This window comes from Cebus imitator, unplaced genomic scaffold, assembly GCF_001604975.1.
Source record: "Cebus imitator isolate Cc_AM_T3 unplaced genomic scaffold, Cebus_imitator-1.0 Scaffold381, whole genome shotgun sequence".
In the NCBI taxonomy this organism is placed as follows: domain Eukaryota; kingdom Metazoa; phylum Chordata; class Mammalia; order Primates; family Cebidae; genus Cebus; species Cebus imitator.
This window is the reverse complement of record NW_016107696.1, coordinates 1226674-1249049: the sequence shown is the minus strand read 5'-3', so window position 1 is coordinate 1249049 and position 22376 is coordinate 1226674. Positions and strand designations below refer to the sequence as shown.

Sequence of the window (22376 nt, the reverse complement as noted above, 5' to 3'; positions counted from 1 at the left end):
AATTGAAATTACTTGGAAATATAGGAAATCAGCATCAGCTGAAAAGTCCTTCAGCTGGTAGAGTTGATAGAGGAGATCTATATTCTTAGACCAATATTTTATAGGCACAAAACCCCTTAATAGATTATCAACAAATGGAATTAAGCAATATATAGAAAAGGATAATATGTTATGATCAACTGGGGTTTATCTCAGGAATACAACACTGTTTCAACATTTAATAATCAGTGTAATTCCAGGAACAGAAAATCAAACACCACATGTTCTCACTTGTAAGTGGGAGTTGAACAATGAGAACACATGGACACAGGGAGGGGAGCATCACACATCGGGGCCTGTTGGGGGGTGGAGGACAAGGGGAGGGATAGCATTAGGAGAAATACCTAATGTAGATTATAGGTTGATGGGTGCAGCAAACCACCATGGCACGTGCATACCTACATAACAAACCTGCACGTTCTGCACATGTATTCCAGAACTTAAAGTATAATAAAAATAAAAATCGGTGTAATTCACTGTATCAACAGAATAAGTAGGAAACAAAATGTGAGTTTATTTAATAGAAACAGAAAAATCATTTGACAAAATTTATGAGGAAAAACTCTCAGCAAACTGGGACAGAAAAGAACTTCCTCAATTTAATAAATGGCATCTAGCATCATATTTAATTATCACAGATCAAAGAAATAGAAAACAGAAAACCATAAAGAACATCAGTGATGCCAAAAGAAGTTTCTGTAAAAAGGTCAATAAATAGTAAAACAAAACAAGACAATTATTTGCTTTCCCTAAAATATTAAGAAAATAGTTTTTAATGCATGCAATGTCATTGAATATGCTCCATAATTTTTGAAAATTTGGCTTAACGCTTTTTGACATGTGATCCAAAGGTTTTGCTATACTATATTTTAGTAGTGCGTTTTGTCTATACTATATTTTGTAGTCACAACTGAAAAGGACACTTTGCAAAAAAACATGAAGATACATCTGCCTAAGAGAAGTACACATGAGTTTTCCTTACTCAAGCATAATTTTATGTTTTTCAGTTGTATTCATCTGTTAAAATTTTGATAGTAATTTTCTTGCAAACTAACTGAGAAGTATTTCATTTACATATTTTCATCAAATGAAAAGATACCAAAACATTTTTACTTTGAAAAATTTTAAACAGGTTAAAAGATTGTTTTTAAGTTTAGAAATAAAAGTTTTTATAGGAAACATATTTTAGTATTTTGAACTTTAAAGTCATATAATGATGGACAAGATTCCAAATAACTGTTTTCAAAATATGCTTTGGAGAATGTAAGTTTCTTTTGAAAAGTGGTTCAGGGATATAGCAAATGTGTGCTTCCTTTTTTTTTTTTTTTCCTAAAATATCTACTAACAGTGATTTGTTGTCCCTGGAAAGACTGGCACACTTGAATAGTTGTCTTTTTTTTTTTTTAAAGTAACATCCTAAGTTTAATGATTCTTATAAGAAATTTACACAAAGATAGACTGGATGTCTTATAAATTATTTTCATGGTCGTCTCCTATCTCATTGCACAGTATTTAAGATACTTTAATTCATAAATCATTAGTTTAGCAACCCTGGATCAAATCATAAGTTTCACTTTTGCTATCTCGGTCCTATAATGATCAGAGATAGATTTTTTTTCAGAATTATCATAAAATATCCCTGTAGCAGGCTATCCTCAGAGGCAACAATTGATTCTTACTGGTTAATTTATCTAATGCTATCTCACAATGCTTGAATTCCTCACGCTTGTATTATCTGATGGCAAAAAACTATGAAGTTGCTTAAAGCAAGTGTTGGCAAACTTTTTCTGTGGATAGCCAGATAATAAATATTTGAGGCTTTACAGGTCATAAGGTTTCTGGAATAACTACTCAACTCTGCTGTGTTGTATGAAAGCAGTCATAGACAATACTAAAAGAATGAGCATGGCTGTGTCCCCCAAAAAGATTTATTTACAAAAACAGGCAACACTACAGGTGGAGTATAGTTTGCTGATCCCAGCCCTAAAGCTTTCTAGAACCTCAGAAGTTTCTAGATCCTAATAACCAGAGGCGGTAATGTAATTCTCTGTTGTCTGATGCTAGTTTCCCATCTTGGAATATGAATGAGAGTTTCACCACCTCTTGCCTCATTACAGCCAGGTAAACAATGCCAAATGACTCAGTTTTCTGAAATATCTGTTGCCTGCAACCACGTTCATGGTAAAATTTTAGAATACCTAGGGTTTCTAGTTTAGAATCACCTAGAGTTTCTGTAAATAACAGAATCTGACCCAGGTTAGCTAAAGCAAAAGGGAATTTATGGTAAAATTTTAGAATACCTAAGGTTTCTAGTTTATAATCACCTAGAGTTTCTGTAAATAACAGAATCTGACCCAGGTTAGCTAAAGCAAAAGGGAATTTATGGAAAGGATATTGTGACCCTCACAGGTCAGCTCATTTTTTAAGCAGAGGTCAGTTATCCTAGGCCATCTTTCTATTCCACCTGATATCAGGCTAGTTCATTGTGCAAAATAATATCATACTGAAATGACCTGCACAGCAGGAAGTTGCAAGTACACTAGGTCCTTGGTCACATAAATGAATGCTGGATGATATAAATACCATCAAATATAGGAGCCTCATACCTCAGAGATGTTTCTGGGCGTCCGTCGTTCTGAGGCATATAAAAATATGTCCTTCCAAATGAAGGGCATGTTTCTATTCCTTTTGTGCCTTTCCAGCAAGAACAATGCTTGGTGGGCCTCTTTGGATGATTATGACAATAAGTCACAGTTGAGTGCCTTGTTTCAATCAAGTTACCGAACGACCACAATGCTGCTATCTCTGAATGGAACTGAGAGTGAAAGAAGTATCTCTAGGTAAGTTCAGGCTGCGGGGAAGTAGTCTGTGAATTGTCCCTTACGAAACAGTGAAGTCAGGGGTGCTTGGAGAGCCTGAGAAAGATTGGGATGTTGTATGGACTTGCGTTAAAACAGGAAATTGAGACAGGGTAACACATTTTTCTTCTGTGTGTCACAACATTATAATGTGCATGCATATATATGCCATCATTATGTGGGAACTGAGTCAACATACCAAGTCAGCCCTGGTGCTTGTTATGGCTTTCCTGTTTCATCAGTTCAAAGCCCCAGTCCAACAGAACATATCATAAACACACAATAGTTTCATTATGAAGAGGATCAAAGTGAAAGAAAAGTGGCAATATTCTACTATATCTTCCTAAAAGGAGGAAAAATGGAATGCAAGAAAGCAAATATGTAATTTAATTTTTAAAGCGATTCTAAGTAAAGATATTGAGCTGAATGACTCCTAAACTAGGTATGAGGAACTTATTCTAACGTTACCATTGAGTTGTTTGCATATTCAATGTTTTTCCTCCTCTATTAAAAAACAAAACAAAAAAATCAATGAGTACTACTAACTTCCAGGCATGGGGAATTGAAAATCATAACTGATGTGACAACTATCAAGTATTATCTAGTTTTGAATATAAATGAAAATATTAGATTAATAATTCCATGAAACCACAGTCACCAATTACCTTCCTTCCTGCTCTGAGGTAATTAAAAGTAGGATTTTTATGTTCAGGGGATTGTATTCTTTCAACAGAGTCAGGCTTATGATAAGGCTTATATATTCATTTTCCTACCACCAAAACTGTTTATATTCCCTTATGCACTGCCTTTTACCCGTTGCTTTTTAAAATGCAGGATTTTTTTTAATCCAAAAAACATGGGATTGATCATATAATTTTGAGCTGAAAAGGACCTTAGCAATCATTGTCATTCCTTTCATTTTACAAATGAGTAAAAAGAAGCATGCTGAGGTTGAGTGATTTTACTAAGATTACATGGCTAGTTACTATCAAAACTCAGATTAGAAAAGCTATAGCTAATAATACCTGCTTGCCCTTGCAGTGGTTTTGCCAGGTGTGAACAATGAAGTCATTCCACCTACAGACTCTACCCTATCTAAGTCTTAAACTGACAAGAATAAATCCCAGTGGTTCATTACAAGTTACATCCTCCAAAAGGAATATGATTCAAACGTAGTTTGTGTAATGCTATAAGCCTTATATGCTTGGGAAAGGGTGGAAGGTGGCTGGTGGTGGTGATAAATTTCATCCCATGGATGTCATCTTGAAGGTCTGCTTATCGGAATCACCACGAGGGCTTGTTAAAACATAGACTGAGGAGTCCTATCCCCAGAGTTTTGGGTTCAGTGGGTCAAGAGTGGGGCCTGAAAATGTGCATTTCTAACACTTTCCCAAATGATCCTAATGCTGCTAGGGGGGAAACCACACTTTCTGAACTGCTGGCCAGTCTCCCCCAGTCCATTGGGATGCCAGCCTACTTTTTGTCTTTGTTTTTTTCGCTTCAGTTTCCAATGCTCCTGGATACTGAATTTGTTTCCATATGCTTCCAGAGTTGCTTTCTAAGCTCATGTCAAGCCTTGTCTTACTGTTTTTGAAATCACATCATGCTAAAAACTATTATTCCCCCAAATCCCTAAAATATAACACCTTTCTTTTCTCAGATTGGACACCTGAGCTCACTCAGGAAAAAAAAAAATCACTTTATCCTCTGGACTTGAATTAGGTTGCCAGGTAATCTCAAGTAAAGGTTATTCCTTTCTATTGCTGTTGTCACAAGCCCTGCTTCTGCTCCCATTAAGTTGTGTGCAGTTTCTTATGTATTGTGTTGTCTTTCCAGGTGCTCTCAGAATACCACATGCTTAGTACTGTGTGGAAAAGTTTGGACAAGACTGTAGTTTCTCTTTTTTTTTTTTTTTTTTTTTTTTTTTTTTTTTTTTTTTTTGAGACAGAGTCTTGCCCTGTCGCCCAGGCTGAAGTGCAGTGGCACCATCTTGGCTCACTGTAACCTCCACCTCCTGGGTTCAAGCAATTCTTCTGCCTCAGCCTCCCAAGTAGCTGGGACTACAGGTGTGCACCACCACACCCAGCTAATTTTTTTTTTTAGTAGAGATGGGGGGGGTCTCACCATATTGGCCAGGCTGGTCTCGGACTCCTGACCTCATGATCTACCCGCCTTGGCCTCCCAAAGTGCTGGGATTACAGGTGTGAGCCACCATGCCCAGCCTGTAGTTTCTCTTTATTTGATCTCAGATCCTGTGTAACTATCTTTGTACCTGATAAAAAACTGATATATTTTTATTTGAATCAAAGGTGGTGGTTTGATCTACAAATATACATTGAATGATGTATAAGTTCAATGTTAAGAGTAAAAAGATATAAAGATGAACAAGACATGGTACCAGCTCTTAGAGAGCCTTGAGGCTAATGTAGGAGACAAACATCTAAAAAGTAATTATATTTTACAAATGAAAAGCCTGTATATCACTGACTGTATATACAATAGATTTGATAATTTATTATACCAAAATGACTTATACTTCAATTTTCTTTAATGAATCAGCCAAATAGCTATTTATAGATAAATGATATCTATAAATGATATCTAAATATATAAACATATAATACTAGCCCATTCTACCATTACCAACTTTCCAAGGACAAATAACCTAGTTAACGTGGGGGAATAAAAGTTCTTATTAAAGACTGTATGGAGGCAAAAATAAAGACTGCTTACTTCCTAGATACAGAATTTTACAATTTTATTATATATGTAACATGCATGTAATTCAGTACACAAAAATGCTATCATCTTGATAATACTGGAAAGCATTAATCTTTCATATTATTGCTTTTTCTTTAAAAAGACCCTCTCCAGTCATCCAGTGTCCTGAAGTTCCAACTGTCTCTATTTAAATTCACTAGCTGCGGAGTACCTTTTGAATACCTTTTCTGCGTTCATGGAATTCCTGACCTTATGACTCTCAGACCCTTAACATTTAGCCTGAAATCTCCAACTCTTTTGCAGGTAGGATATAGGTATGTGACCTTTCCCTAATCAGACACACCCATGGGCAACTGTGATTCGAAAAACCCATAAAGTGAAGGAGCATGTGACATAGGGTGGCGGCAGAAACATCTCGCTTTAGAATCTCAGAAGAGATTCTAATTTCCAATTCCCAATGTTAGCAGTGAATTTATGGTATCTCTGCCCAGAGATGACAACAGTCAAGGGCTCACTGGGGTAGTTCCACAGTGAAACTTGGGTGTAGTTTCTGATTGTATAGAATGAGTCAGGAAATCTGACATTTGTCCAACAGGCATTCCAGAAGAAGAAGAATATTAAAGGGAAGAAAAATATGAAAATAACAAAAGAAAAGCTTCCTATACTAAAAGACAAGAGTTTTTGGATAAAAAGGCCTTTGGAATACCCAGTACAATAAATGTAAAAGTATTCCACTGTTGTACATCATCAACTTTCAGAATTCCATGAACAAACAGAAGATTCTAAAAACTTTTAGAGGTCATAAAGAGTGATATACAAAAGATTAGAATCAGAATAACATCAGATATCAACAGCAATGTTGAAAATTCAAAATCAATGAAATAACACCTTCAAATTCTGAAGAAAACTAATATTCAACCTGAAATTTTCTACCCTGTTAAACTAATCAACCAAGGGTGAGACTAGAATAAAACTATCACATATGCAAGGTCTCAAAATTTTACCATTTATGCACTTTTTCTAAGGAAGCCACTAAAGAATGTACACTACCAAAACAAGGGAGTATATCAAGATAAATGACATAGGTTCCAAGAAACAGAGGGTCTAATACGGAAAGATGAAGGGAAATCCCAGGATAGTAACTCAATTCCAGACAATAGCCATGTAGCAACAGTCCAGATTAATATGGGATAATGGATGACTTTGGAAGACAGATCTCATTAAAATTAATGCATCTAATAGATTTCTGATACACTTGATTATGTGGAAAATAAGATGAGAAAGGACTTTATAGTTGTTAACATAGAAGAAATGAAAAAAATATAATTTAAGAAAACTACTGAGCGGGGAAAATCCAACAAAGTGAAAGTGGTACAAGAAGGTAACTTCTGTTTTATGTTATTAAAAGTTTTATACACAATTTGATTTTTTAAATTATGTGAATTTATCATTTGTTTAAAAATAAAAATTAATTTTAAAAACATTATGTGGTAGCAGAGACCATATCCTTGACCCCAATAATTTCAATGGGGTAATGGGGACATGTGGCATCTTCAAATTATCCCAAGTATCCAATTTGCCTACTCATCTATAATGTAGACTGACCTTAAGCATATTACAATAAAGAAGCCAATGTTTTTCCTCTCTCATTTAGAATAATAAGCCACTGAATATTCATTAACATTAAAGGCCAGCAGCCAGAAAACCAGTAAGCAGCATGCAGGGAACTATGACATACTTAGCTCTTCAAACCATTTCTTGATTACAGGTGAGTACTAGGCATCTGGAGACTAGGCTATATAATGATAGTAACCATCACTGGTAATTCTGTAGCATAAGTAAGAGTCCAGTTTTCCAACAGCTTCAATAATAAATCACAATGATTTGTAAATAAACTATTTATTCCTAAAAACGAAAGTCCCAAAGAGGTTTGTAGTTAAAATGGATTTTAAAAAGAGAGGCAGAAAAAAATGGTGTGCTAGCTTACTTTTCGGATTTTAGTTGATGCAAAAGAAAACATTTAACTTGGGATAACATGTACTAGAACAAATTCTTGTCAGCATTGCTATATGCAACATTTACATAACACTGTGCAGAGATATTTTACAAGATGAACATTTTAAACACATGACATTTGTGGAGGTTGCATGGGAGAAGTAGCACTCATTGCCCCTGGACTTTTTCTGCAAATCCAGATTTGCTGTATTCAGATTTGCTGTTGTTCTGTCTCTATAAATCAGTCCTACCACAGCCAAGCAGCAATTATGGCTACAATAGCTGCTGAATGCCCTTGTGTGCATTCAACCACCTTTACATTTCCCCACAGTAAGGGATGTCACTATATTTTAAATTATTAACATTAGCAAGGGGAATAGGGTGTTTCAGAGGACTTGTAACAGTACATAAACAATGACATCTGTAAAGAAGAAAAATGGATAACAAAGAACCAGAACAAGAAAAGCTTGCAATGTACCCATAAGGATAACAGCAGGAATGTATCTGAAAATATGGCCTCATTTCCATAATAAGCTACCCTAATGTTTTCTGTTACAATGAGGGCTTTACCTTAAAAGATCCTACCAAAGAAAGAAAGAAGAAAACAAAGTACTAGCATAGATTCTAGCTGAGGTAAAGAAAGTCAAATGGAAGAAATTAAATGTAAGAATTGCCTTTTTTGGGTTATATTCATATATACCTTAATAAAGCTTTTTTTCACAGCCCTCTCCCAGTCCTGTTTCCTGTCTTCAAAATAGTTTGGTGGTCTACAAGTTCTAAAAGCTGGTATTTCTAGCATATGCATTTTATATATCAACATATATATATTATGATAAAATCTGTAGTCTTCTTAACTGAGCTTACAAACTTCAAGATACTCTGTTGAAGGGAAACAATGCTTATGTCCTGGATAAAATCCAGTCTCTCAAACTGGGTAAGAAGAATTTGAGATAAGGAATTAACTTGCCAAAGAAAACACAGAGAAAAGATGTCTTGTGTTCTGCCAAATAGAGGATATGCTATCAAGAAAGAAAGAAAGAACTTTCTAAAACTTTTGAAACAAAAACAGCGAGTACTGCTTGGTCTCAGGATGAGTATGAAAAAAAATAGAATTCTTTATATATGGTAAGAGGGGAATCCCCAAATATTGTTTGTTCACAGGCTCAAATGAGTAAGGAAGTCATATTTCCAGTGAAATGTTCATGCTTACATTTTCCACATTTTAAGAACATCAAAGAGTCAGAAAAAGCCCAGAGAAAAACAAAAATAACAATGAAGGGTACAAGACAAGAACTTAAATTGCAATTTTGTGGACAAAGTACTATATTAAAAATTTGGAGAAAAATTAAAGGTTGGACCTGAGGAAAAAAGTCACTGTGGTCATAATTTTCCATCTCCAAGTCTAAAGAAAACAGAATAAGGGCAAATAGTTAAAAAAAAAAAATTACATTTAGATAAGTCATAAAATTTCCTTAAAGAAAATCAATAAAACAATAGTCTACGCTAGTAAGAGGTTTTGAAATGATTGGAATTCAATAATTCTCAGAATGAGGTAAGATTCTTCAATGCAGTTACCGTCCATTTACCTATCATCTCATGGCTTTTTTTTTTTTCACAGCCCTCTCCCACTACTCTTTCCTATCTTCAAAATAGTTTGGTGGTCTACAGTTCTAAAAGCTGATATTTCTAGCATAAAATTTGCTGTTCTTCAGTTTTTATTAATTAGAAGCTAATAGAATTCTATCTCTAGATTTACAGTTTTAAAAAGTTTTATTTTGGCACACTGGAATATATGTAGCCTATTTGGCATAATATGTGGCCTAATCAGAAATTCTGCTATCAATTTCTCCACTGTATTTTTGAAAAATTATGTACAATTGTAAATTTGAAGGACATTTTTTCAATAGCAGACTTAGAACAAAGGTAAGAATACATATATCAAGTCTTGATTCCTTAGCTTAGGGAATGCAGAACAGATCATAGGCAAGGACTGTCAGTGGCAGACAACTAATACTTAAGTGACCACTACGTATCAGGTCCTTTACAAGTGATATCTTTTAAAAAATATAATATTTTAGTTTTAAAAAAATTTAATAGACACAATAATTGTACATATTTATGGGGGTACATAGTGATGTTGCAACACATAAAACATATAGTGATTAGCTCAGGGTAATTAGCATATCCATCACCTCAAAAACTTATGTCTTTGTTTTGGAAACATTCAATATCCTTCTAGCTATTTGAAACTATACAGTATTGTTAACTGTAGTCATCCTACAGTGCTACAAAACACTAGAACTTATACCTCCTATCTAGTTGTAATTTTGTATTTCACAACTTTGAACTAGGTGTAATTACCCTCATTTAGACTGTACCTGTATGACACAAATTATTTTCATTTTACAGATGAGGAAACTGAGACGCAGAGAAGTAACTTGTCCAAAGTCCATAAGGTTGTAAGACTCACAACAAGAACTAAAATTTGGGCCTATTTAAATCTTATACTTCTGGTACTATACTTATTCAAAGGTTTGAAAAGAAGAGCTGTAATTTTTATTATTTCTCAAGAATTTGTAATGCTTTCTGTTGTAACTGTGCTTTCAACTTACAGGAGTTGCATTTTTGGTAAAAGACAAAGTGATTTAACTTCTAGGTTTGTTAGATCTGTAATTCAGAGGCAACGGCAGGCTTATATTTCTACTACTGCTTTCCAAACCTACTTACTTTATAAATAGTCCTGTTGCTTTTTTAATTCACTTTTTACCCTAATATTATTAATCAAGTTTAACTTTGAAATCTCCATCTTTTATGTGGTAACTCTCAAGGCTATCCACTCTCATTTTCCTTTGTAAATTTATTCCTGTTCAGCCAATTTCATTAAGGGCAGCTTTAATTTTAACATTTTATAGTATTTTCGAAGTGCATTGATAATGGCTTATCAGGCTGGTAAGTACATTAGAGATTTCTATTGGGAGCTATCAGAGATGTTTAACATCCAACAATTTTACCACAGTGTAATTGTTACAGATGTCTTAAGTTTAACGTATACTTTTTAATTGAAATTTAGCAATTAGCAGACATGAATTTATGCAACAAGTCTTAATATGTTTAACGTGGAGAACAGTGAGATGCATATTTGATAATTCACTGCCGTCTGCATCATCTCTATATTACAAAATTTCATTTCAACCGTTTACTATTTAACTTATAGAACAAAGGGAGTTATCTTAGATAACTTGTAATATGCTGGGATATGTTCCAATTCACGATATAGGGAGAAAAAAGTGTCCAGAGCCCTTAGAAGAAAATACTTTGAATTTAAATGTGACACATACATTGAACCCACGTGACACGCCAGGCAGGCAGTGGAAGTCAAGTGCATTTGTTTTCGTTACATCCATCAGGGAGATCTCTTTCACAATTATGGGAGAGGCCTGTTCTTCCACTCCCACAGCTGAAGTTTGGGACAAAGTTTGAGAAAATCCCAGGCACCCGCGGCTCCTATCGAAGCCGGCACAGGGCAGAGCGCATCTTTCCAGGTTTCAGCCTTCAGATTGCAGGCCTCTCTAACCCGCGGAGCGCCTGAGAAATAAGAGCTATTCCAAGGAGGGGCCCTGGGTCTTCACAGACGCTTCGTAAAGGTGTGCGTCCGGCCAAGGAAGGCTGGCGGCGCAGCGGCGGCGACAAGTCTCCATACATTCTTCAAGCAGTAGTGGCTGGGTCTGGGTACCCAACCGACCAGCCAGAGACGCCAGAGGCCAGAGAACGAAGTCGGAAGCCCGCGCCCGGATACAACCGGGATCCCACTTAGCTCCGCGCGGTCCCCGCCTCGGCCGGAAGGGGGCGTGGCCTCGGGCCGGCGCGGCGAGACCCGCTGCTGAGTGGGGGGATCCTCCCGGGCCCCGGCCGCGCGTTTCCGGCGCGCTCCCCCGCGCCCTCCGTCCTGTGGTCTCGCCCGCCCCTGCTGCCATGTTGGATTGTGCGGCCGCCGCCGCTGCTGCGGGAAGGTTGGGGGAGGAGTTGGGAGTTTAGCGCAGTCGCCGGAGTGCGAGGACAACGACCATCCGGCCCTAGCCTGACCCGGCGGGAGCTGGGAGCACCCTTCTCTCAGCGCGGCCCGAAGGTGGCTCGCTGTCAGCGCCTGCGTCCCTCGACCTCCTCCTCCTCCTCCCCGCGCCGGAGGAGCTGCGAGATGCAGCGCCTCTGACTCCGCTCCTCCCAGACCCTGTCACCGAGAGGGGGAACGAGCTCTAGTCCACTCGCCGGAGGAGACGGCCCTGGACTCCCAGCCCCGCCGGCGAAACCATGAGCTCCGTCCAGCAGCAGCCGCCACCGCCGCGGAGGGTCACCAACGTGGGGTCCTTGCTGCTCACTCCGCAGGAGAATGAGTCCCTCTTCACTTTCCTCGGCAAAAAATGTGTGGTCAGTAGCCAAGACCCGCGTCGCCACCCCTGACGTTACTTCACGGGCCCGGGCTTGGGGGCCGGGAAGTGGGAGTGGGGAAGGAGGCGGGAGCTGAGTGGGTAGGGTCCCGCTGTCGGCCAGGCCTCCCGCCGGCCTCGGCCCCAACCCGGGCCGGGCGCTGGCGCCCTAGCCCTGCTCCCTGGGTGCGAGCCGGGGCGGTCGGGCGCCGCCTTCCCGAGCTGCTGGAGAACAAGGGAGTGTCACCTCCTCAGGCCTGTCCTCCAGCCTGGCCGAGCCTCGGTCCGCGCTCGTGCTACTGGTTAAAACTTTACTCTCCGGCCACAAGGGGATTTTTTTGCACGAGCCGCTTGGTCCCAAAAGCTGGGCCCTTGTTCTAGCTCTCACTTCACCTCCTACTGCTTGATCTGGGGGTACCTTCCTTAACAATGCCAGGTTTGAGGAGTGGATAGATCGCGGAAGGAAGGTGGTTTTTAATCTCGCATTAAGATTCCAGGAGGGAATGAAGTCGAGTACAAGATCTTGGACTCTCTTCGGATTAGAGAGAGGGCAAGAAATGTTACTGCTCCTCGTTGAAGAGAAACAAGATTTATTTCTCCAGCAACCTTGCCTAGGCCTGGTTTCTACTCCTTCCCACTGATTTTTTCCCCCATTGATGGGAGCGGGTGCCGCTCTCCCCGCAGCCATGCGCAGGGAAACCTCAGTCTCTGGTAGTTCTTGGCTTTTGGGGCCGAGAATGATTCTTAGTTTGGTGCTGTGCGGCCAATTCCAACCCCAGATGGCCGGTTGGGAGCGAGCAGTTCTGCTGTGGGAAGGGGAATGTGTGTTGTTGACGGAAGCATTCATTACATTGGCTGCTGGCACTTCTGGGGGTGGGGAGGTTCTGCTTTGTGGTGTAGGCCTTTTCGGGATCATACTGCGGTGACTGGGTTGAAGTGTGGTTTGTTGAAATACTGGCTGGGTCTCTTTCCACTTTGCTTGCTAGCACCTGCATAGTATGTGCCACTGGAACCCAGAAAACGCGGAAATTTCAACAGAGCAATACCATTTTATAACTTTTTAAAGTAATGTTAGGAATGCCAAACCAGATTTCATCTGCTGCTTTAAGAAGTTAGGATTAGAGAATTTCTGGAAAGTTCTCAGATTAATTGTTAACTTCATAGGAGTCCACCCTTTGTATCTTGTGCTGTCCGGTTGGAGATTGAATCGTTCCATTCAATTTCAGATTCGTTTCATATTTCAGAATTTAGACCTTAGGGAACATTTAGTTTACTGATTAGAAGAATGAAACAAGAATAATGGCTCTAAGAATTTGGGGTAACAACTTTAAAGATAAGCAAGCTCCTCCCCATCCACACACGCTTTTTTTCAACAAATGAGAAAGCTGAGACAGTGAGCCCAAGTCATACAGCAATTTAATAATGTAACCAGAACTAGAATACCAGGACTCCTCATGCCTAGTCCCTTCCCGTTGTACTTTCCACTATGTCATGTTGGTTTAGAAGGGTATTTTTTTTTTCTTGTTACTGATTTATTTCTAAAAGTGGTGTTAAAGGAATAACCACTTTGCCTTTTTCACCAAAAACTAATACAATTAAAATACTAGATTCTTAAAGCGCCACTAATGTTTGGGAATGTTCAATTTAGGAAAATCTCCAGCACTTTGAATGGTAGTTACCTCCAATGGAAAAAAGTTCGATTGCTGGTTTACTATATTAGCTAGGTAATCTGTATCAAAAAGGAAGTAGATTTACTGTGTTCTAAATACCAGACACGTTAGGCAGGAAGGACATTACATTTATACACAAGTATATTAATTGTTCCTGTGCTTACCTATAGCTTTACTGGTTTCAAAAAAGACAGATGGGAAAAATTCTGTGATAGAGAAAAATGGTGTTGCACGTTGCATAGCATAAGTGGATTGTTGAATAGACTGTCTGTATTCAGTGCTTAATTTCTTCATGCCATCTTTTATTAATCAACTTTACCTTTTGAATTTCTGTCATTTAAAACCACACTGTTTCCGTTGCCTACTCTTGTGGGATGAAGTCATTGCAAATACTAATTTTAAAATTTGAAGTCTCTAGTTAATAGAGAGCAAAGTAAAAGTGATATTTTAATTTTTAAAATAATCTTTTCCTCCCTTTGCTGATTGTGCAGTTTTTTGTTTGTTTTTTCTTGTTATTGTTGTTTAAAACATTGCTGAAATATATTGTCTCATAATTAATCCAGCAATGAAGTTTACAGGTCAGACCAAATGTGTTAGACAGAAGTATACCCAAAGCTCTATCCAAGAATTCAGGAACTAAAACAGAAGTAATTATAGTCAGAGCTTTGGAGGAGCTTCATTTTTTCTTTCATTCAACAAACATTTATTGACTAAATATTGAGGTCAAAATCTGGAAGGGCTGAAAATTGTCTTCAGGGAGCTTACTAGGTCTAAAAAAGGAAACGTGTAAACAGAAAAATAAGTCAGTGCTTCAGAGTGATACGTAAGACGCTACTTGTTACAATAGAAAATGCCTTGGCTTTGTATTCAGCAAACGTGGGTTCAAACTGGGGGTCACTTTGGACAGGTTTCTTAAGCTTCCTATCATAGATTTGGTTTTCTCATCTGTCAAACAAGGATGCTATCTCATGGGGTAGTTGTGTGGATTAAGACTGTGTAAATATATGGAAACTATTTTTATGAAGGTTTAGAGGATTGAAAGAGAGAATGGTGGGAGAGAGGATGAGTAAAAGCCTTTTAGAATGGATGATAACTGAATATTTATATTAACAGGTACTCCCCAGGTTGATGAGAGATATGAAACAGCTTGAAAAATTAGAAGTTTGTTAGGGAGCAAGGAGGGCTTCTTCTTGGGCTCTCAGATTTAGGTATGCATTGGAATCATTGTGGAGATTATGAGAAATGCATGTATCTAGGCCCAATTCCTAGATAATATTCAGAATCACTGGGTCTGAGGTGAAGCTTGGCCATGTCTATCTTTAGCAAGCTTGACAGAAGATTCTAATGTATGTCACAGTTTGGAAACCACTTCTGAAGTCCATGCTGTCTGATAGGATAATCCTTGAGCACGCTGAAAATCTTAATAGATTTTTCTTCAATTTTTGATCTATACTTTGCGAATCGAAGCTAAATTAAACCAAATACTTTAAGTATAGCATTTCTCCGACCTCTTAAGATCTCAGTGTACATTTCACAACTAAGAAGGAGGTGCGGTTGAGGAAGTATTGCACTGTTTAATGGGTACTCACAAGATCATATTTGACTTAGAAAGTTTTCAGGGGAAAGGTGTAGGCAGTATAGAAGGTGGATTGAGGATTGTGAGGGAAAGACAAAGGAAATCAGATAGTTGTTTTGTAGTAGTACTAGCGAAATATGAGGGCCCGAATTAAGAGAGTGCTTTGGGAATTCAAGGACAATTAAAGTCTCCAGTAGAAATTAGTCCCAGTTATACATGGAAGGTGAGGGAAGGTAATTTCAATAAAGGCAGGCATTATAACCACAACAGAAAAAGTACACAGAAACATATTTTATTTTCATTTGCTGCAAATATGCCTAAATGCTAATGAGACTCTTGATTGGTGATTGGCTTCATGGAGGAGCAAGCCTATTGTTTTACTGCAGTTTCTAAAAATATATTTTGTGAAAATTGAGATTTCATTGTAATATGTAAATATATGATAGGTACTTTTATACAAATAGTTCTGATGCCATTCATTAGCTGGTAGTATTATGGGAGAACAATTTAAGAAGGTTATAAACAAGGTTACTAAGTTAGATATGTTGTCTTTCATGTGGTGCGACTGAATTAATTTTGTATAAAGAATATGTGCAATCTTGCTAAGTGGAGTTCAACATATATAGTGCTGAATAAGTGACCAACTAGGATTAGGAAAAAATAAGACATTAAACCATACCTCTACAACCATCTCTGGTCTATATGGATTTGAGTTGTTACTAACCATTATCTTTCCCTGCCATACTCACCTGGTTTGTTGATTTTCGAGATTTAGTGATACTTAAGCCATTTTATTAATCAACTTTAATCTTTATATCCTTTAATTCCTCAGCACTTATTTTAACTTGCTTATTTTCTTTAGTTCCCCCCCCCCCACTTTATATATAATTCTTGGAGATAGACTTTATGCGTATGTAGTCTTCTATAATTTTTATAACTTCTAGCACACAGATCAGTGAATACTTATTGATTAAATAGTTATAATTGCTCACTTGTTTATTTTTTAGGAGCTTATTCTGCATTTTTCTTTGTTTGATCAGGTTAAGACCTTCAGTTTCTAATGCATATGGTATCTGGACTTTAGTCTTCATTTATTAAGCAACCAAAGTGGTTCAATTATTTTTGCTGAACTAATATAGGTGCTAATAGTTGTCTAACAGTAGTTTCTGTTCTAAATCAGACCATTTGGATAGGGATTCTTAAATAGGCATAGAGAGGAAGACATACATATAGGGATCATTGTATTATTGGTGATGGCCTGAGTAAGGCACCACTGGTGGAAAGTTTGGGCTGGGAATATATTTCACCTTGAGTAGTAAGGAAAGATAAAAGTTAAAATTCACTGGATTTGGAATATACAAAGATGAGAAGATAAACTTGTGTAGTATAGAGCAAAAAGATTAGCACAAAAAGGTATGTGATGCAGGGTAGCTGTAAGCACAAGAAGAGATTCAGAAGCGTTCAACAGGGTTGGATTATGAATTTTGTTTCTGGTTATTCTTAGCTCTGTAATATAGGAAAATTTCTTAACTAGTCTCAGCCTTCGTGTCCAGATTTGTAAAGTGGGCTTAGTAAAGGATTTCTAAAAGTAATACAATAATTATGGAAAGTGCTTAGAGTTCATAACACAAAGTATTATGGGAGTTTGGAGGAGCATACCAAAGGAAGTTGTTATTAATACTATCCAGTGCTCAGTTTAGGTTTTCTGTTATTGTCAGGGAGGATTTAGAGTAAAATTTTCAACTCTATATTGTATTTGTTTTGACGTAGGTACGTTATTTCTAACAATTTTAAAGTCAGTTAATTGTAGAGTGTATAAATTAAAAGATTAAAAGTTGAGGAGAAGCTTGAATATATCTCTTTGGGAGTGTCTGGGCAGCCTGAGAGGAAGAAAGGGCTCCTGATGAAAAAATTAGGAGTTCTTGTATTTTAGTCCATGCTCTGTACCATAAATTGTGAATGTGAATAGGAATTTTTGCATTCCTTTTTCTTTCTGTTGCCCAGGCTGCAGTGCAGTGGCACGATCTTGGCTCACTGCAACCTCTTCTAGTGGCACATGCCTGTAGCACCAGCTACTTGGGAGGCTGAGGTGATTCTCCCACCTCAGCCTCCCAAGCAGCTGGTGCTACAGGCATGTGCCACTAACCCCTGGCTAATTTTTGTATTTTTAGTAGAGTCAGGGTTTCACCAGCCAGGCTGGTCTTGAACTCCTGACCTCAGGTGATCCGCCCTCCGGGGCCTCCCAAAGTGCTGGGAATACCGGTGTGAGCCACAGCGCCCTACCATCTCTGCCTTCCTGAACTTCACTTTTCTAATTTGAAAATGAAGGGTTGGACAAGATAACTCTAGTCCTCCCAGCTTTAATGCTTAAACAGTTTATTCTAGATGCCAGGGACTCTAGCAGGGAAAGAACAGCCCTAATGTTAAGAGACAAAAATAGCGTATGTCTAAGCAAAATATAGATAATCCCAAATTATTTCATTGAAAACTCCTATTTTTAATTCAGCTTTTTAAATAGCCATTTCACTTTTAAAACACCAAGGTGAACAGAATTAAAAGGCATTAGTAATAGAATTGTCAACTCTTAGCTTAGAATTGTTATTATTTGTAATTATAATGTATTTTGGGTTATTAGAAGCTGTTTTTTTGATTAAGATGGGAGTTATTTTTAAGAATTTCTCTTTTGTTAACCAATTCCATCTAGAATCCTAATTCTAGATAAAATTGTATTAGTGATGTTATAGGTGTTACATGTTGCAGCTTATTTTCCAATATTACAAAAATAGGTTTTTAGTTTAAGTGATAGAGTTACTAGTTATAGTGAATTGACTTGACTTGGTTATTTTAGAGACTGATTCAAAATTGAGGTTACTATGTGGATTCATTCATGTGATTAAAATAATCTTTGCTTTTTTAAAAAAAAAATTTAATGGATGGGACAACGTGCTGGAATTATGGCTTATGATGTCAGTGAATTTTGTGTTCCTGAAACAGCATACCAGAGACACTAGAATCTTTGACAGAACTTTTCTGAAACCTAAGTGAATGTGTAAATTAGGCAGCCTTTTAACATGCCAAGGGCTAAGTTTTGTCTTTTACTCTCTTTCTTGCATACTCAACCTCTGTTCTTGCTGTGCTCTGGATATTAGAAAGCACAGTTCTTAGGAAATATGTGACTGGGCCCTCTGAGCAGTGTCTCCTATACCAAGTTCTGCCAGTCACTCTTTGGCATCTCTCTGTTGTGAACAGTTGTAGGGATTTTATTTAAAATACAGTGTTTTTTTTTTAAGTTATCTTTTACTTAATGTAAAAATTGTATCTATAAGTAATATCAAATTACAGAGTATAGAAATAAAGTCTTGATTAGAAAGTAGGTTTGATTAGGACATTCAAGATTCCTCATAACATATAGAATTGGAGCTGCTTAAGCGTTGGCCGAAGTACAGAAGAGCCGGGTTCTACTTGTTTTGCTGCTGAGCCACACTCCTACCGTATATATTAGTATTCTAGTCTTCTATAGTAAGATTTTCTAAAAGTCTTTATAAAAATTGGAAAGAGCAAGATTTTCCAAAGGAAACACATGCTTGTAGTAGTCTCGTTTATTTCACTTTTGTCCATATCCTATAGATTTTTAAAATAAATCATCTTAATTGAAGTATGATGGTAGCCCATTCTAGTTTTGAGTAGAAAAACAAATTTTAAAAGAGCAGATAGGAGTTGAGCTCCAAAACCAAAACAGAGCTCTCTATCAGAATGCTTGTCTGGAAGTCATAGCTTTGTTAATAGCGTTCACTGTTACTATAAACGTTCTAGAAACAAAACAAGTTTATACATTCTTAGTCACAGTAATAGACTATACATTGTTAACTATAAATATAATTCTTATTGATCACCTAGCATTGTTGATAGATTCTTGGAAACTGTGACTTTAGGTAAAACACAACACATAATGAAACCAGTTTTACCACAGGGTAATTGATATAAACAAGAGTTAAGTTTCTATAGCATATTTATAGTCACAGATGTATCACCAAACTTCTAAATAAGACCAAAAACACTTCTAATATTATTTATTGAAATAAATGTGAGCCGTAACACATTTAAGAAAGTAATAAAAACAAAGTAATTATTTACCCAGTTACTTCACTTAAGTCTGGGGTAGCTGGAGCCTATCCTCGCAGCTCAGGTTACAAGGCAAGAACCAACCCTGGATAGGACATCATCCCATCACAGGGTGCACTCACACATAACACCCACACTCACTAATCCTGGGATAATGTAGACACACCAGTGAAACTTATGTGCATGTTTTTGGGATGTGGGAGGAAATCTTAGTACCCATAGATGTGGGGAGTACTGGCAAACTCCACACAGACAGTGGCCCCAGCTGAAAATTGACTTTTTTTTTCTCATCAAAGGAAAATAATGGGCTGGGTGTGATGGTTCACACCTTTAACCTCAGGGCTTTGGGAAGCTGAGGCAGGAAGATCACTTGAAGCCAGGAGTTTGAGACCAGCTTGGGTACCATAGACCTAATCTGTACAAGAAAAAGTAGCTGGTTAGTGGTGGCTTATGCCTGTAGTCCCAGCTACTCCAGAGGCTGATGCAGGAAGTTCACTTGAGCCCAGGAATTCAGGGATGCAGTGAGCCATGATGATGGCATGGCATTCCAGCCTGGGCAACAGAGCAAGACCTGTTCTCTTAAAAAATAAATAAATAAATAAAGTTACGATGAACGGGCATTCAATGAAATGACGTTGAACAAAAGGATGTTATTTGAGCATCTACTGTATTAAGTATTTAGTAATTAGAAGACATTTGGCATACTTAATCATATTCATAAATACAGTGTAATACAAAATAAATCTTATTTATTGCATCTATGTTAGTAGTTTCAGAAGTATTAGAGAGTTATAGTGATATAATAACATATAGGAGAGTAAAATTAATTAGAAAACATCATTTTCTCTTTGGAGTGAAGGCATTGTAGAGGAATTGTAACCCTTTTTTAAAGAGACCAATTAATTAAATGTAGAGTAATGTTGAAGAGGTAAATACAAAAAAGCCCCTTAGGCAAATGTGATCAAATGAAATATATATATATAAAAGATAATATATATATATATATATATATATATATGTCTGACATATATATGAGGTATATATGACTTAATCATCTTCTTTACTAATACACAAATGGATGCATAAACTAGTTAGAAACTAAAATAATTTTTATTAGTAAAACATAGTCAAGTCTTGAGGACTTTACTGAGCGTATAACAACCCCCAGTATCTTGGAATATGAGGGAGTGGTAAGGAAAATCCAGGGTTTACCCCATCAGTTATTCACAGTATAGCTGAGGAAGACAAAAATTAGGCACAAAAAGTTAATATGCTGTAAACTAGCTGTAAACACACACACATGCACACACACACACACACACAATTTGAGTAATAGGAGAGATAGGTATATCATTGTGGGACTTGAATATAAAGACCTTAAATAGCCTATAGAATTGATGTCAGAATAAAGGAAGCAACTTATCAGGTATAGATTCTCTACTACTTATGACAAATTATGTCCTGATTAATCTGTTGTAAGTTGAAAATACTGTAGTCAGAAATGCATTTAACACACCTAACCCACCAAGCATTATAGCTTAGCCTAGCTTTCCTTAAATCTGCTCAGAACATTTACAATAGCCAACAGTTGGGCAACATCATGTAACACAAAGCCTGTTTTATAATAAAGTGTTGAATATTTTACATAATTTATTGACTAAATTACTGAAAGTACAAAACTAGATGGTTGCATGGATACTCAAAGTATGGTTTCTACTGAATACATATTGTTTTCTCACCATTGTAAAGCTGAAAAATTGTAAGTAGAACTGTCGTTAGTTGGGGAGTGTTTATGTAGGGAAATGTGTAAACGAAAGTTTGGGACAGGAAATGTATATAGAATTTTAGGAGGTATTGAGTAGACTGGTTGGCTGGAATTGAGAATGATACTTGCTTGGGCAGATAGTGGATGGTAAGTTTGAAGAGTAAATGGAGGCTAGATTTTAGAAGATCTTTGAACTTCAAATCTTAAGAATTGAATTTTATTCCCTAGACAGTAAGGAAATACTAAGATTCCTTCAAAAAATTTCAAGATAGGAAGAATCTGGAGAAGGGGAAAATTGGAAATTATTATTCACAGTAGAAATAATTGAGTAATAGTTTAATGTTTACTAAATTTCTTATTTATTGGTTCAGCACATCAGATCTAACTAAGAAACCTGGATCGTGGCAGCTTCTAGAGCAATCTTGTCTAACCTGTGGCCCAGGACGGCTTTGAAGGCGGCCCAACACAAATTTGTAAACTTTCTTAAAATATCATGAGTTTTTTTTTCTCATCAGCTAGTGAGAGTGGTGTTAGTGTTAGTGGATTTTGTGTGTGGCCCAAGACAATTCTTCTTCCATTATGGCCCAGGGAAGCCAAAAGATTGGACACCTCTATCTGTAGCAAAAAGCGGACTAAGTCCTTGATCTGTGTGTCCATGGCAGACACCAGCAATCACAGCACTTTTTTCCTACTGAGTTAAGACATGGTCTCTGACTACTTACCGTATTCATAGAGGCAACCACAAGTTCACAATAGATGAAATCTAATTGTCATTCCAAGGCTAGATAGCAGAAACATTGTGAAGAAAAATTTGGCAATATTTAATTGACTTGTGAATTCTGGATGACAACAGAACCTCATACTAGAAATGACTAGATAATAGGAACTAGAGCTTTGGACTCCGGTGTTGATTATTGTGGCTGTGGGAGTGGAATTAGATCTGTGAAGATGTCAAGCTCAGGATTACAGAGGGGAATAGTCTAGCTCATGTTTTACCTGGCCAGCATTGGAAGAGAATGGCTTTGGCTAAGGAGTTGAAAGTGCTGTTCTCTTTAATTTACTAATAAAAATGGTATACATATCATTCTGCAACTTTTTCACTTTTATTTATATATATTTTATGTATTTCCATGTTCATTTATATCTGTTGCATCCTTTTTATTAATACATTACTACCTTACACCAAGTTATATTTATGGGTAATTT

At 37.2% G+C, this 22376-nt stretch overlaps 1 protein-coding gene and 1 long non-coding RNA gene across 2 annotated transcripts in view; one reads left to right on the top strand and one right to left on the bottom strand.

The window, feature by feature from the left end:
• Positions 1–1951: 1951 nt before the first annotated feature.
• On the bottom strand, positions 1952–11029 carry LOC119468117. The gene is made up of 3 exons (XR_005196741.1): positions 10952–11029; positions 2364–3240; positions 1952–2261 (listed from the first exon to the last, which is right to left on the bottom strand). It is a non-coding gene; the product is annotated as an uncharacterized LOC119468117 (long non-coding RNA).
• WASL (WASP like actin nucleation promoting factor) overlaps positions 10709–22376 on the top strand; it is a 78561-nt gene continuing 66893 nt past the window's right edge. Inside the window, exon 1 of the mRNA XM_017507655.2 lies at positions 10709–12038. Within this exon, the coding sequence (XP_017363144.1) occupies positions 11922–12038 (117 nt within the window). The 5' untranslated portion in view covers positions 10709–11921. The remainder of the gene's footprint in view (positions 12039–22376) is intronic.